This window comes from Metopolophium dirhodum, chromosome 2, assembly GCF_019925205.1.
Source record: "Metopolophium dirhodum isolate CAU chromosome 2, ASM1992520v1, whole genome shotgun sequence".
Lineage (NCBI taxonomy): Eukaryota > Metazoa > Arthropoda > Insecta > Hemiptera > Aphididae > Metopolophium > Metopolophium dirhodum.
Window position 1 is genome coordinate 3682340 of NC_083561.1, and position 15686 is coordinate 3698025.

Sequence of the window (15686 nt, forward strand, 5' to 3'; positions counted from 1 at the left end):
AGCCTGCTCGCCCCCTCCATCCGTCCCCGCCTAGATCGCCATCAGCGGTTTTGCAATAATGATAATATTATCATCGCGCGGTGCACCATTGCCAACCGCAACTACTACCACCACTACCACTGACTGCTTACAACTACAGACTACTGTCCATACTACGTCGTACTACCTATGTGCTGAGAATCGGTGGTGGTGATACTACTACTACTACTACTACTACTACTACAATTTCGTCGGAACCACTTCTACCACCCCACCTGCGACACACGATTCTACTCGCGTCCCGTTCATCGGAAACATTCTACGTGTGCGCGCCCGCCGTCCAGTGACTACGTTGAGTGAATGATCTGAGCGTAAAACGGTATCATCGTCGTCGTAGGCCGTCGTGTGTAATAATAATAATAATAATAATAAACTATTACTATTATTATTGTTGTAAAAAATAAAAATATATATCATTATTAAATACCTATGACAAGGCTGTATGTTTCAGTGTATGCCGATTATGTCGCGATCGGACATGTTTCCTTAGGTGATTTATAGATACATAGACATAATAGTATCAGACATTGTTGTCGTTCGTTTTGGCTTCGCGTTTCGTTCCAATAAATCGTTTCACCGCTCCGACGGCGCTATAATATTATTGTACAATGCCGTCCGTTCTGCAAACGCCGCGCATTTGATATTTGGCATAATATTATTATTAGCATCGCCGTCGCCTGCGCCGCCACTGAATACGCGTACGAACAAGACCGTCGGATACCGTGAAAAAGATATATAAATACCATAGCAAAATCGCACTTCCGCACCAAAAGCCATGGCCGATGTCGTAGTTTTCGACTTGGAATTGCAAAACAACGAGGCTCATCCCGTCAACGGGCCGAAGAACAACAGCGATTCCGACGACGAATTACTCGAAATCGTAGAGGTGAGATATAATAACAGTTATAGGTACGTTGTGTGACACGATTTCGTTGGTGCCGCCTGTGAGATGCTGACCGACAAACACCCCCGCCTGTTTACTGAGTCAGTAGTTCTGTATATTGTGCTTAGGATAGGTGTCTGGATAGGTGTATGACTTCTCGGACCCGTTTATTTTTCTCTGTGTTGACGGTGACAATCAACAATTAGGCACTGGGTCTCACAGTTTCCCACTTGTGGATCTACTAGTAAATAGTATAACCTACCAACTGTAATAATTATGTGCACACTTGGTTTGTGACCCGTGATATTTCAGTTTCCTTATGCTCATCAAATGATCATTACTTAAGCTCACTTTGTGCCTTTTACATGGAAATTGTTTGATTTAAATGAACATGAACTGTGTGTACATATTATTGTCTTATGACAAATTAAATAGAACTGAAAATACATTAATAAAATATAGTTGCTATTGTTAGGCCTTTATTTGAATATAATTTTGATACGTATGTAGGTAGTATATTCTAATGTTGTAAAGTTAGCCTATTGCTGTTGTGTTGTAATTTTAACTTTAAACACATACCTACTTTCAACTTTATTTTGAGGATTATTAAAAAAAAATTAACTTAAGTATCTACTTTTAAAACACATTCTGTAATATTCTAAAGATTAGGTAAAATATTGTTTTTGTTCTTGCAAATATTGATCTTTAGAGATTTCTATCCTAAATATTTTGTGAATTTATCAAATTTATAAGTCCCTAGATACTTATTAAAATCTACTTTAAATTCATTAATTTAGTTAATTTATTATTTATTACATAAAATATATACTAGGTAGGTACACAGATTTATGTATTATATATTATAGTTTCTTTAGGTCAGAAAAATTGGCCTTTCAGGACTTTGTAGTTAGTAAGATACATATAGAATAAAATGTAATCTGTCTGAAACAATATTGGTTTTTTATTATTCTGCTATGTACAGATTGTACTGTACTTTATAGTACATAATATTAATTATTATTATAGTATAGTACATAATATTTGTTATTATTATAGTATACTACAAATTTATTTATTTGTCAAAAATGAATATTTAGAAGTGTTAAGATGTTGCGAGAAGGATTGTACTTGTAACTTCTAGACTATAATTGGGTGTATCATATAAAATGATACCTATGTGTCCTGAAACAATTTTTACACTTCATTTATACATTTTTTTTTATTAAATATCAATAAATATTGACTATTTATAAGCATAATAAAATATTTTGGTAAGTTCTTATTTTACCTATGAAGGCAAAATACATTTTAATAATGTTTAAAAAATATTTTCATAACTTTCTTAATTGTTCAATTTATAATTAATACCTATCAGTTGTATGTTAAATCTTTATTAACCCAAGCAAAGTAGGTATAAACTATATACTTGATGCCATTTTACTCAATGGGCATGCACCTGTTAAGTTTTATTCTTTCCCAACATTGCAAAAATCGAGACAAAAACCATTAGATTTACCCGTGGATTTACCTAAGATAATTTAATATGAGATTTTTAAAAAAAGTAGGTACACTTTCTTAATGAGAATATTCAATGAGGCAAAATGTATTGAAAAATGTTTATATTCTTTAATTTTAATCCTGATTCTAATTAAAACATTTTAAGATTATCAACAGTTATTTTTTTTTTAATTTTTAATTTACAAGTTTTAAGGAGATATCTTGTACCTATCTAGTATATACCAGAGTACCTATATACTTACCTAAATAATAGAAGGTGTTCTGTACTCTAATTTATACATACAAGCTACTACAATAAAATTTGTTATTATTATATTAACAAGATTTTTCTTCGTATATTATTATTTATATAAGTTTTGGTCGGGGTTACTATTTAATCTTCTATCCTTAAGGTGCCCGGTGCCATTGTAATTTTGCACACAAAAATATGCTCTACAGGAATAATGATCCTGCTCTGTAAAATTAACCAAATTCGATCTTTTTTTTTTTTTAACTAATAGAGGGTAATATTTTACAGGTTGCATAGAACTCTGTTTTCAACATTTTAATCTCAAACTTTATAATATTTCTTTAAAAATATTACAATTTTAAGTGATTTTTTATAAATTATATTATACCATTATTTGAAATATAATAAATAATCGGAGTTTGATGCGGCTTGTAGAAAGTCTTTTTTCAGATAAAAAAATAGTTATCAAAACCCAACAATTCTACAAGGCCTGAGAATTATTCCCATGAATTCATTTTTTTCGATTTAACACACCCTATCATTATAATGATTTATTGTGCCCCCCCCTCCACGTAAATAGGTATCGGACAGTAAATAAGTGGAAAAATATTATAATTAAGGTGGCAGCTAAAATATAATATTGAATTTTATAATTTGGTAGAATTGCGGAAAAAGTTGAAAACTGGCACTGGGCCCCTTAAATTGGTATCTATAAACTAGGTAGGTACTACCCTATGCTAGTTTTTTTTATTAGATATTTAGTTTTTAATTTTAAACATAATATTATATACCTAATAGTCAGAATAACAGTTATTATCCCTGTTGTTACTTCTTTATTTCATTGGCATTAGAATTGTCATAGTACAATAGATAACAAAGTCAAATACAGACATATTGTAATACTATACATTTTTAAAGTAGGTATACTTAGATATTATGTTGGTACAATGGTACCTAGCTTCTTAATAATATATAAGATAAGATTGTTAAACAAAATAATATAATATAGGTAGGAATCCTATCTATTTTGCACTTAGATGGCATAGTGTAGGACTTGGATAGTATTAAATAATTTGAGAATGGATTACTGATTAGTTAACAATTATCAAAAATTTAAAACACTATCAATATGAATTGTAACCTTATTATTATAGTTATTAACCTTGAATTTACTTAATTACAATTACCTATTAGGAACTGTTGACATTTTTTTTACTTATCTGTATATTGTACATTATTTTGTACCTTGTAATGTTAGGTAGGTACTTAAAACTTATAATTTGATATTTTATAAATAAAATATAATAGCTAGATAATATGTACAGTAATACACACTGTGTTAATAAAATATGAATATTAAAATAGTAAATCAGTCTTTTTACTAGTTGAATAAATACTTTTAATTTTGAATATGTACCTAGTACCTATATTGTAAAATATTGTTTTCCTGTTAATGATATATTATTAGATAGAGACACAGAGTGGCCCCTCTGGATTTTTATGTTTTCTCATTTATAACTGCAAAATAGTGGAGGATCTTGGTTGAACCTGTGTATTGTACTTAAATAAAATCAAAAAATTAATTAAAAAAAGGTGGGTAAGTGGATGTCGCTCTGCTATGCAGTAGGTTACAAGTGGTTCACTGTATAATGGATGGTATCAAATTTGAATTCAATGATATAATATCATTGTATACGAAAAACGATTCTGAGCGGTGATGGTTTGTCAGTGTGGATATTTTATATTGTTATTACTTATTATTAATACGGCAGCCGGTAAGTTGAATTAATATTGTAAGCTACAACAAAAAAACTAAAATTATTATTTTTGGTTATTTAATATGTAATTTCCTCCAAATTTGAACATCAAATAACTATAAAAAAAATTTTGAGATTATTTGGTTACAACTTACAGAAGAACCTACTTACCTGGAACCTTGTTGTAAGTTTTCAATCCTTAGCTCTAAAAGTTGAACATTTTATAAATTTTTAACAAATACAATTTACATAATCGTTTTTAAATTTTAAATTTAATACCTAAATGTGGTAAAAAATCGAACTTTAAATGTTTATAAAAAAAAATTGTACCTATGTATTTATAATATATTTAACTGCTATTGGGGAAACAGATTAACAAAACGTCCTCTGGTGGAAACAATTTGTACCTTCCGATTCGGGGTGTATTGATATAGTTTTATACGATTTTATATTGGTTATTTTACTTTTTATACTTCTTAATTAATTTTGGTATCAAAACTTTATACGCTTTTATAGCTAACTGTATACGTTGGTAAGTACAATTTCTATTAATATTATAAAATACATTCAAATATACTTCACTTAAAGGAAAATATATGCGAAATGTCGGGAAAATACATACAATCTCCCGACTCCCGCCTAACCATCAGTATGATAGGTATCGACAGCGCTCTCAGTGTTAATCTGTCTTCCCAATAGTAACAATATATCAGGAGCCTTGTATTAAATTTTCACAATTTTTGGCACAACAAATAACATTTTATTAATATTTATGGAAAAACAACTAAAAAATTTAATTTTAAAATTGTCCATAAACAGCTCAAAACAAGTCAACGAATTTTCAAAATTTTGTGGTGTATAGAAAATAGGAATATAAACATTCAATGAAATTTGTATGTATCTACAGTTAGTCGTTTTTGAATAACAACTAAATAAGACAATCGAGTGAATATCCAATGCTGTGAACATTTAAACTTCAAACGCTCATAAAAATTTAATTAAAATTTCCAGTAGAGATTTTTTTTTATAAAATTTGACAAACTTATGAGGAATCTTGTATTAAATTTTTAAGCTTTCTATGAATTTCTAACAAAAAAAATTTGCATATTTTCGTGATTTTTACGTATTTTGTCAAAAATTGAACTTTAAATGCTTATAAAAAAAAATTGTGACTGTATTTTTAATATTCTTCATCTGATATTGTAATAATATATAAGGAGCTTTATATTAAATTTTTAAGCTTTTTTACCAAAAAAAATAAAATTTTATTGACATTCATAGAAAAAAAAAAATTAAAAAAAATTGGAAACTGAAAATGTCCATTAACAGTTCAAAACAAATGAATATATATTGAAAATGTTATCGTGTACGGAAAATTATAAATTATAATAGAAAAAACCAGTAAAAATTTCATGTTTCTACGGTCATTTGTTTTAGAGTTACACCAAAAACCAAAATCGATTTTGTATAAAAATTCATGTTTTTCCTGACACTTTTGAGAATGACTGGGAATTAAATTTTGACCTCCCTAGCACCAACTAAATTCACTTTCCCATCAAACAAGATACTGAAGTTATAAATCAAAGCATTATTTCAACTACTTTTCGTGTACACAGACACAAATAAAACACATTTATTATATTAAAGCTGTCAAATTTTTAAATTAAATAATTACTATAAAAAAATATTAACGTACATTTTACTTATAAAAAACTTCAATGATCAAAATTATTCAAATTTTCTTTTAACTACTGTTGAAAACTAACTAGGCACCTATGAAAAGTTTACATAGAATAGCAAATTGTTTTAGAAAGATCTTTCACAATAATTTACTTGGTAGGTACCTACAAATCATAATAAATAATAGTTTTCGAATTATTTTTATTAGGTAACTTCTTTAGAAGTATATTGTAATAATGTTAATAAAGTTACTATTCAAAGTTACTATAATATTATTTTATCAATATTACTTTTTTGTAGGTATAACAGTTTATTTTTAATAATATGTAGTTAATTGTTAAACATTTATTCACAAGTAATTTTATTCAATGTTAAATGCTCATAGTAATTAATAATTATATTAATATATCATATATCATATTAATTTCAAGATAATGTAACAAAAACAACTGAACATTCTTCTTAATATTATGACTCAATCATTTAATATTATTTCATTTTACATCATTTGAAATATTAATAAAATATACTAGACTAGTGTTATGAGAACATATTGGGTTCCTACATATTAAGTAACCGGTATTTTTTAATTTTCCATACAAAATAGATTTTCAAATTATTTTGACTCTTTTTGAACTATTTATGAACACATGACATTTAAATTTTTTTTACGATAAATGTCAGTAACAAATATTTGATAATGTAATAAAGTTCCACATAAATTGTTCACATACTAATTAAAAAATATTGGAAATAAATCAGTTTCATTTCTAAGCTTTTGAAGTTTAAATTTTGACAAAATCACAAAAGTATGCAAATTATTTTGTAGTCAAAAATTATAAAATATTTGATTAAAATGACTAAGGATTAAAAATTTTAAACAAGATTTCTCTAAAGAAGTTCATACTATTACCAAAAACTCTAAAAAAATATATAAGCACAGTTTTTTTAATTTTTGAGTTCAAACTTGGATGAAATTAAATTTCCAAATGAAAAATAATAAGTTGGGTTATTTTGTTGTAATTTATAAATATGAGTACCTACTTGAAACTTTTTAAGTATATTATTAAAAGTATTATATACACATTGACGTTTTCAAATGCAATTATTTCTGAAAAATTAATTCAACCTACTGTATTACTTATGTCTAATAGTAAAATAAATTACATTAGGTTATAGAAATAATATAATAAAATATACTTATTAATGTAGGCTGACAGACTTTCTTCGCTCAGAATCGTATTTTGTATACAATGATTTTATATAGTTGAATTCAAATTGAACACATCCAATACATTATCATAGTGACCCATTTAGACACCTACTGTATGTCAGAGCGAGTAGGTAACTCCCACTTGACCACCTTTTTATAACTAATGGTAATGGGTACTTTTTTTCATAATTAGTATTGTCATTTACTTATATAATAAAAACATTTTAACAGCCTGATGATAAACAGCTCTGACAAGATAACAAAAGAAAGTTGTCCCGGATCAATTTTAGAGTTGGCCAAACTACCAACTTTGGTCACCCAATAAGAACCTTTTCAGTACGCCCTTACCCACAGCTAATGTTTTAATTTAATAGTGATATCTCAAATTTTTAAATTAGTGTCCTAAATTCTTAAATAAAAAAAAATAACTGAGTTTAATTTTATTTGTTTCTTTATACTTTATTTACATACCTATACTGGGTATAACAGAATGACCTAACAAATGAAAAATACAAATTTGATACTATTTAAACTTATGAAAATTATATAGATAATAAATATTTTAAGATATATTTTTAATTTTTGTTATTTTTTAGGACTGTTATGATCAAGAACCCAACATTTATGATTATGACGAAAAGTAAGACAATTTTTTTTGTATTTGGTATTTAACATATTTCTTTTCAAAAAATTAATCCCATAATCCAGTTTATATTTGTTTTTAAATGTATTTAGTGTACATGCTATTATAGCTTGTATATTCAAAATATGTTATTTAGGTATTATTATTCTTAGTGAAAGAAATGTGAGAATTCCCACAAGCCTGCTTATAATGTAATAATGTATTATTGTTAAATATATTTCATGGTTCATAGAACATTTACATATAAAGGTTATCAGTCAAATTGTTCAATTTTGGAATTTAGTTTAATCCTTAACTAATTTTATAATATAATTCATAAGTAACAGAACATCTTTTAACTAAAATATTAAAAATATGTTTTTTAAATTATAGATCCAGTGATGTAGAAACATTAAAGTTATCAGAAAGAACTGTAAACCTTACCAAAGAAAAGTTAACTCCAGATTGTTTCGAGATATTGAAAGTATTAGGAAAAGGAGGTTATGGAAAAGTGTTTCAGGTTCGCAAGAGGACTGGTAATGATACGAATCAAGTTTTTGCCATGAAAGTCTTACGTAAGGCCACAATTGTAAGGAATTCCAAGGATATGGCTCATACGAAAGCAGAACGTAATATACTCGAGGCTGTAAAGGTTCAAGTTCAATTTTGTTTATACAATATTATTATTTGGCTGTACACAAATCAATTTACAAAATACTCAATACTTGGATATTTTGTTTTTGATGTTTAAATATGGATGTAATTAATATATTAATATTTTTTTAATATTTTTAGCATCCGTTTATAGTCAGTTTGTTTTATGCATTTCAAACAAATGGAAAACTTTATCTTATTTTGGAATATTTAAGTGGTGGCGAACTTTTCATGCATTTAGAACGAGAAGGAATATTCTTAGAAGACACAGCATGGTATTGTACATTGTTTATTATTTTAGTTATTTATTGTTATCAAATATTTGTGTAGTAGTGACTGTGGAACCCGAACCTCTACAACAAAGTAATACAGAGTATTATTTTAACTGTTACTATTATTATTGATAAGAAATTGATTTCACGATATTATATTTTATTGTAATAATATTAAATATGGTTCATATTAAGACAAGTGTATACACTAAATGTGTTTGTAATAAATGATATTATTATATTTTATCATATACCTATTTAGGTCATTCCATGCCAAATTGACCTACTGAAGTAAATCAACCTTGAGCTGCATTTTTATTTTTTATACGGTTCTATTAGTAAATAATAGTATCCAGAGTCGATTTGAGTTTAACATTTAACCACTAATATATTATGAGGTGGGTGGTATGTTGACCATTTACTGACCACAATGTACGGTTTTAATTATTAATAAAGTAACTGCTTAAAACTATTTTGATCATCTGATAACAGTTACTTTATTACAAATTCCATTAAAGTGGTTGGGTTGGAAGGTGGGTAGGTACTGAGTATAATACTTTCAAACCACCTCTAGTAATGTATGTGATGTAGAAATATATAGGTAATGATTACTGCAGTCTGCAGAAGAAATATACTAAAACATTGAATGATAAGTGTTTTCTGTTTAAATTTGTATTAATATTTATAAAGGTTAAAAATAAATAATAAAATAAAATTTTTTTTATTGTTTTCTGTATAAACAAATTTTTAACTTTTAGCAAATAAAATATTTTTATTTCATATTATTCTAAAATTAAAATACAATATTCCTTGCACTTTTTTAAGGTTTCACAGTTAACTACTGATTTAATTGAACAAAAGTTTGTTTATGATTAGCCCATATAATTTTCTTATTATGTATTGACACCATTATAATTTTAATATTACAGCTTTTATCTGGCAGAAATTATTATTGCAATACAGCATTTACACAGTCAAGGCATAGTTTACAGGTATTAATTTATCCAGAAATATCTCGTTAACGTTCTTAAGTATATTTATTTATTTATTACATTTATCTAATAAATTATAAATTATTTTTCAATTTTCAAATATTTAATATGTAACTAATGTTTTACATACATATACATATAGTTTTGAGGCATAATGCCATTAAGGGCATTTGGATATTTTTTATTTTTATCCAAAATAACTAAATAATTTTGGTAATTTTTTATGGGGACTTGGTTGGTTTTATTATAAAACACAATACATCCCAAAGTCCCTAAAAGTATTTTGCTAATAAGTAGAAAAATAACAAATGAGAATAAAAAAAAAAAAATTGTCCAAGTGAAAAAAGTTGCTATTTTATACAATATTCTGTTGGGTCATGATTTCTTGAATTAGTATTTAGCTATATGGTTTTTTTTATGTCTCAAATATAAATAAAATAAAAATAATTATGATTTTTATTTATAAATGTCTTAAATGTTTACTAAAAGCAATGTGATATTTAATAGCTATTCATGGTAATAGATTTTTCCAAAACTTGAATGCTAACATTGTATAAAAATGTATTAACTATGACTTACGTTGAGTTTCGTGTATTTGTATTTAGAGATTTAAAACCAGAAAATGTATTATTAGACCAAGACGGTCATTTAAAACTGACCGATTTTGGTTTATGTAAAGAACATGTTCATGGGGTCAGCGTGACACATACATTTTGCGGTACTATTGAATACATGTAAGAAATTTTAAGCATTTATCAAATTGAATGAGAATTCAGCTAAAAACAAACATTAATTTGTATCAATATATATCAGGGCACCAGAAATTTTAACTAGAAGTGGTCATGGAAAACCAGTTGATTGGTGGTCACTTGGAGCTCTTATGTTTGACATGTTAACAGGAACTGTAAGTAATATTGTTTGAATTAATTATTATGAGTATTACAATTTAAATGTGTTTTTACCTTCAAGCCCCCTTTTAGTGCTGATAATAGAAAAAAAACTATTGAAAAAATACTTAGAGGGAAACTTATCATGCCACCTTATGTATCACCTGAAGCTAAAGATCTTATGAGAAAACTACTTAAAGTAAGCAAAAAAACAAATTTGTTATAATTAATTTAATTATACAAATTCATTATAATCTTGTACAATACCTACTTTTATTTAAAATGCTAAATATATTATATAAAAAAAAATATTAAAGAGTAATTTTGAGAAAAAATTACCTGAAAGGGATAATAGTTAATATTTTATTATTCATTGTTTATAATAATTTTAATTTATTGCAATTAAGTAAACGTTGTTTTTAAAATTGATAGAGACAAGTTAGCCATAGACTGGGATCTGGTATAAACCAAGGAGAAGACATAAAAAATCATCGTTTTTTCCAAAAAATTGTATGGAAAGACATAATAAACCGTAGTTGTGAAGCTCCATATAAACCAAAATTAGTAAGCTCAATTCATATTTACTTTTTCAATATGAACGCATATTTATTAAGGTATTATTATTTAGACTGGTGCAGACGACACAACACAATTTGATTCCAGATTTACCAATCAGCTTCCAGTTGATTCACCTGTAGAAGATTCATTTATGCCACATGATAATGATGAATTTAAATTTGATGTAAATATTGACTGTTTTGTTATAATATTAATTTATTGTGGTATTGATATTATTGATTATAGTAGTAACATTTATCATTTACATTAATCTTTTTCCATAAAAAATGTAATTATTTTATGAAGTTAAACATGTAGTAATTAAATAGATAAAATGTATTACTAATATTTATTATTGATGTATATTTATCTACTTCTTCATTGTCAATATTATTTTTATTTATTTTTCAGGGTTTTACTTATATAGCTCCATCATTATTAGACACTCTTGGCACAAGTACAAGTCGAGAACATGCATTAAATGCACATCAACATTATAGACCAGAAGAAATGGAAAAGCAAATGGACGACGAGGATATTTTCCATAAGAATGTAATGCCAAAGAAACCAAAACTCGAAACGAGAATACAAAAATCAGGACCCACACCTGTGATTCAAGGTGGAATATATGACTCTAGAAGACCCATTGACCAATTTCAAAGAGGGGTACTTATTTGTGTTTAAAAAATCACGTTTTAACAGAAATGTTCATACATTTTTTTTTTTTTGTGTAATCAGCCTATTCCACAAAATTGTAATCCATCCAGTGATGAACCAATTACATCAACATGTACTATGCTATCTGCTACCAGAATTGATGAAGAAATGGAAACCGATAAGTCATCTTCACCATCACTGTATCCAAATGTAGCGAGGTCCAATCCAGTACCAGTAGATCAACCCCGAATTGTGCAAGCTAGCACCACAAATTACAGAGAAATAGACCAATCAAGGTTGTTTGATGCATGTGCTCGACCATTTAACAATCACTCTGCTAGGAAACCATATAGACCTCATGTGTTGACAACAGTCAACAGTAGTAATTTCCTTAATCAGAATCAAGATGAGATGATGGAAGTTGCTTCCACATCTAGTATACCGGCTCAAATTTAATTAATTAGGTGAACAAATGCTATTTTTAATTTAATTTTTACTGATTATTTATTGACACTTGACATTTTTATTATAGGGTAATCAATGTGTTTAGAAGAGACCTGTTTCCAAACCAATCATAGTTACCTTGTTGGTTATAATGCTATTTTCTGGTAGATCTTGGCTACTTTTAACTTGTGGCCTTAAGGATCAGCTAATTTTATAAAGTCTTTTTTTTTTTAACGGTAATTCATTGGCTTGATTTAAAGTGATAATTTTTACAAATTTTATAATATGTAAGGTTATTTACAATAATTGTTATAAATGTTATAATTTCCAAAGTTAAAGGAAATTTTCTAACTTTATAATTAAGTTATACTACAATTTAAATTGAATGTTAATGTTTTTTTCCAATAAGTTTTTGAAATTTTTTAATTTCTAATATATTATATTATGTGTATTAAGTGTAAATTATTATTAGCCAAGGTTTATCTGATCTTGGATAACATTCAATTAAAAAAATGTGTGGTTGGGGTCACGATATTTTGATTTTTTTTTTTTGACAGACAAGGAAATAGTTCTCTTTTTAAATATTACTATGATATTAATGTGACCATTTTATTTTCTACCATATTAGAAATATATTCTGTTTATTTGGTTTAATCATCTTATTATGTTAAGGTTATTGTTATTTAGCTAAATTATTAATCGAGTGTTTTATTTTAGTTATTATTTTTATTTAAGTAGATGTATTTGCCTATTACAATGTAAATAGTGAAAACTAGATAATTATATGAAATTAATCCATTATTTAGTAATATTTGCTCCAAAAGAATTTTCAAACCAGTTATTAGAATAACATTTTGAACTCAAGGTGAGGTTGGGTTAGGTTATTTTCTATCAATACTGAGCTCCGTATTGATAGAAAAATATCTATGCAATACCAACCCATAGTTCTTAATATCTTGAATAGACTTTAAATATTTATCAACAATCTATTTTATTATTATAATTATGTACTAATAATACATACTGTTATAGTCATGCAATATTACATTTATATATATATTTTTCTAATATCTAATTAAACACATTATAAATAAATTACAAACATGTTTGTACTAATATGAAACATTAGATTGCTACTTTTATAATCTAAAATATATTATTTTTTTTTTCTACTACGCTATGTGCAGGCATTAATATTATTTTAGTGAACTAAACTTATGTATAATTATTAATTAGAGTTTTGAAATTGGAGATGAGTGTTTTAGAAAAATTGCAAACAATTAATGAATATTATATTGTAGTTTCATCTAATTTATACCAAGTTTATAATCCGTAGGGAAGGGGGATAAGGTTAAAAGATAATCTTGACAACAGTAATTGATATTATTGTTGTTTTAAAAATAATAATTATAAATATCTCATAGTTTTAATACTTTTCAATTTTGTGATTTTCCAAACTCCATATTTTTTATTAATGTTAATATTTTTACCAAATCATACATTATAAAATATAAATGTACTAATGTGAAAATGATGTATAAAAAATGATACAGCATTAAAAACCATATACTTAAAGTTGTTTAATTTCAGTGTACAGATATTTTAATGAATTTTGAAACGAAACTACTGTGTTCATTGTAGAGAATCATATACTAATAATGAGTATTATATGATTTCTTTAAAAGGCTGTACTGTAGCCTATTTTCATAATATGCCAGTAAAATGGTATTGATCCAATGTATAATTATTGATAATAAATGATTGTTTTTATTACAAAAGTTATTTCTATAAATTAGACATGGTTTTTTTTTTACCATCATTTTATTATTGTTTCTTATTATTTTGGCTAAAAAAATGTCAATGATAATAAATTGAACCATTATTATGTAAATTGTTACAGAATTATAATTATATTAATCAGTATGTGTTACTGGTTCCTTTTTACTTGCGAATTTCTATATACTAGTTGATAGCCTAAGACATTAACCCTGAGTTCTGACCGGCTACCATAGGCAAAATGGAAGACAAAAATGTATATCCGGTGTAAAACTATTCAAGTACTATTAAATAGTACTTCCCAATCGGAAGGTTGAAAATGTCTGAATTTTTACCAAAAATATATGTGTGGTGTGTTTTGATTAACACTACATAATTACATTAATTTATAATTATACATTATCGTGTGACGGGAGGTTAATGAACCAAGTTGTATCATGACTTATGATATATTGATACTTTACATTCTTTAAAGACTCAATAGATTTCATAAATAAATTTTTTCCAAAATAATCAAAATTAACTATAAAATGGCTATTTTTAATTAAATAGGTAGGTTTTTTTTTAAAAATTTATAAAACAATTTTAATTTATAGTAACAGGGAAACCATAATATTATTGGTCTTAATAAAGGTATTAAGATAATTTATAAAAAAAAATATTTGCACCACATTTTCAATTAGGGTACTGTATGACTATCAAATTAATTATCATAGTTAAAAGCTTTAAATGTTATTGAGAAAAAGTTCCCTTCTACTATTACATATCTATACATTATAGCAGAGTTTCTTAAACTTTTTTATCCTTGGAACCTTTTTTTATGTCCACTCTTATCATGGAACCCCTACTTTTATTTTTGGCTTTTTAGCTTTTTTTATGTAGCTTACAACAATAAGTTGTTACAGCTCGACAATTAGAACCCCTACTTTGATTCAATAGTTCAATGTGACATTTTATGTATGGATTATTTGCAAATAAAAAATTATAATAATTTCATATAATAAATAATAATTCCCCCAAGCTAGAGGGTATCCACACTGGTGGGCCTCCCCCCTCATGCCATTCATGTTGTTATTTCTTATTATATTATCAAATTTACTTATTGTATGCATATAAATATTACAGATTGTAAATATTCTATTTTACCTAATAAAAAAAAAAAAATTATATTATATGTATATACTTATTCTGTATTTAATTCAAAAAATATTTAAATAATAATAGACAATAACAGGACTTCTAAATTTTAATTTTAATGAGATGAGTGAAAATGCTTTTTATCATTACAAATATTCTTAATATTGGGCTTTATTGATGAAAGTTGTATTATCATATTATGTTCAAGTCCGTTACGGTATTTTGTTTTTGTTGATACATAGGGCAGTCCTATGAACCCCGTTTCACACATATAAGTAAAAGGTAAAAGTGCCAACACGGCCTTTTGTGATAATTTAAGATATTCATCTTTTGAACTGCACTAACATTTTAAAAATAAAACACTTATA

At 26.4% G+C, this 15686-nt stretch overlaps 1 protein-coding gene across 1 annotated transcript; it reads left to right on the forward strand.

Annotated features, from left to right (window-relative positions):
* Positions 1–265: 265 nt before the first annotated feature.
* Positions 266–14183, forward strand: LOC132938413 (ribosomal protein S6 kinase beta-2-like). The gene is made up of 13 exons (XM_061005233.1): positions 266–925; positions 7916–7959; positions 8335–8593; positions 8737–8870; positions 9797–9859; positions 10465–10593; positions 10673–10763; positions 10829–10945; positions 11179–11310; positions 11375–11488; positions 11716–11970; positions 12043–12425; positions 12494–14183. Exons 1-12 carry the CDS (start codon positions 815–817, stop codon positions 12415–12417), a joined length of 1824 nt encoding a protein of 607 aa, XP_060861216.1. The 5' UTR covers positions 266–814; the 3' UTR covers positions 12418–12425; positions 12494–14183.
* Positions 14184–15686: the final 1503 nt, after the last annotated feature.

Coding starts and splice junctions, on each gene's coding strand:
- LOC132938413 (XM_061005233.1), top strand. CDS start 815: ATGGCCGATGTCGTAGTTTTCGACTTGGAATTGCAAAACAACGAGGCT. Junction 8,594..8,736: donor ATATACTCGAGGCTGTAAAG/GTTCAAGTTCAA, acceptor TAATATTTTTAG/CATCCGTTTATAGTCAGTTT. Junction 10,764..10,828: donor TTGACATGTTAACAGGAACT/GTAAGTAATATT, acceptor TTTACCTTCAAG/CCCCCTTTTAGTGCTGATAA.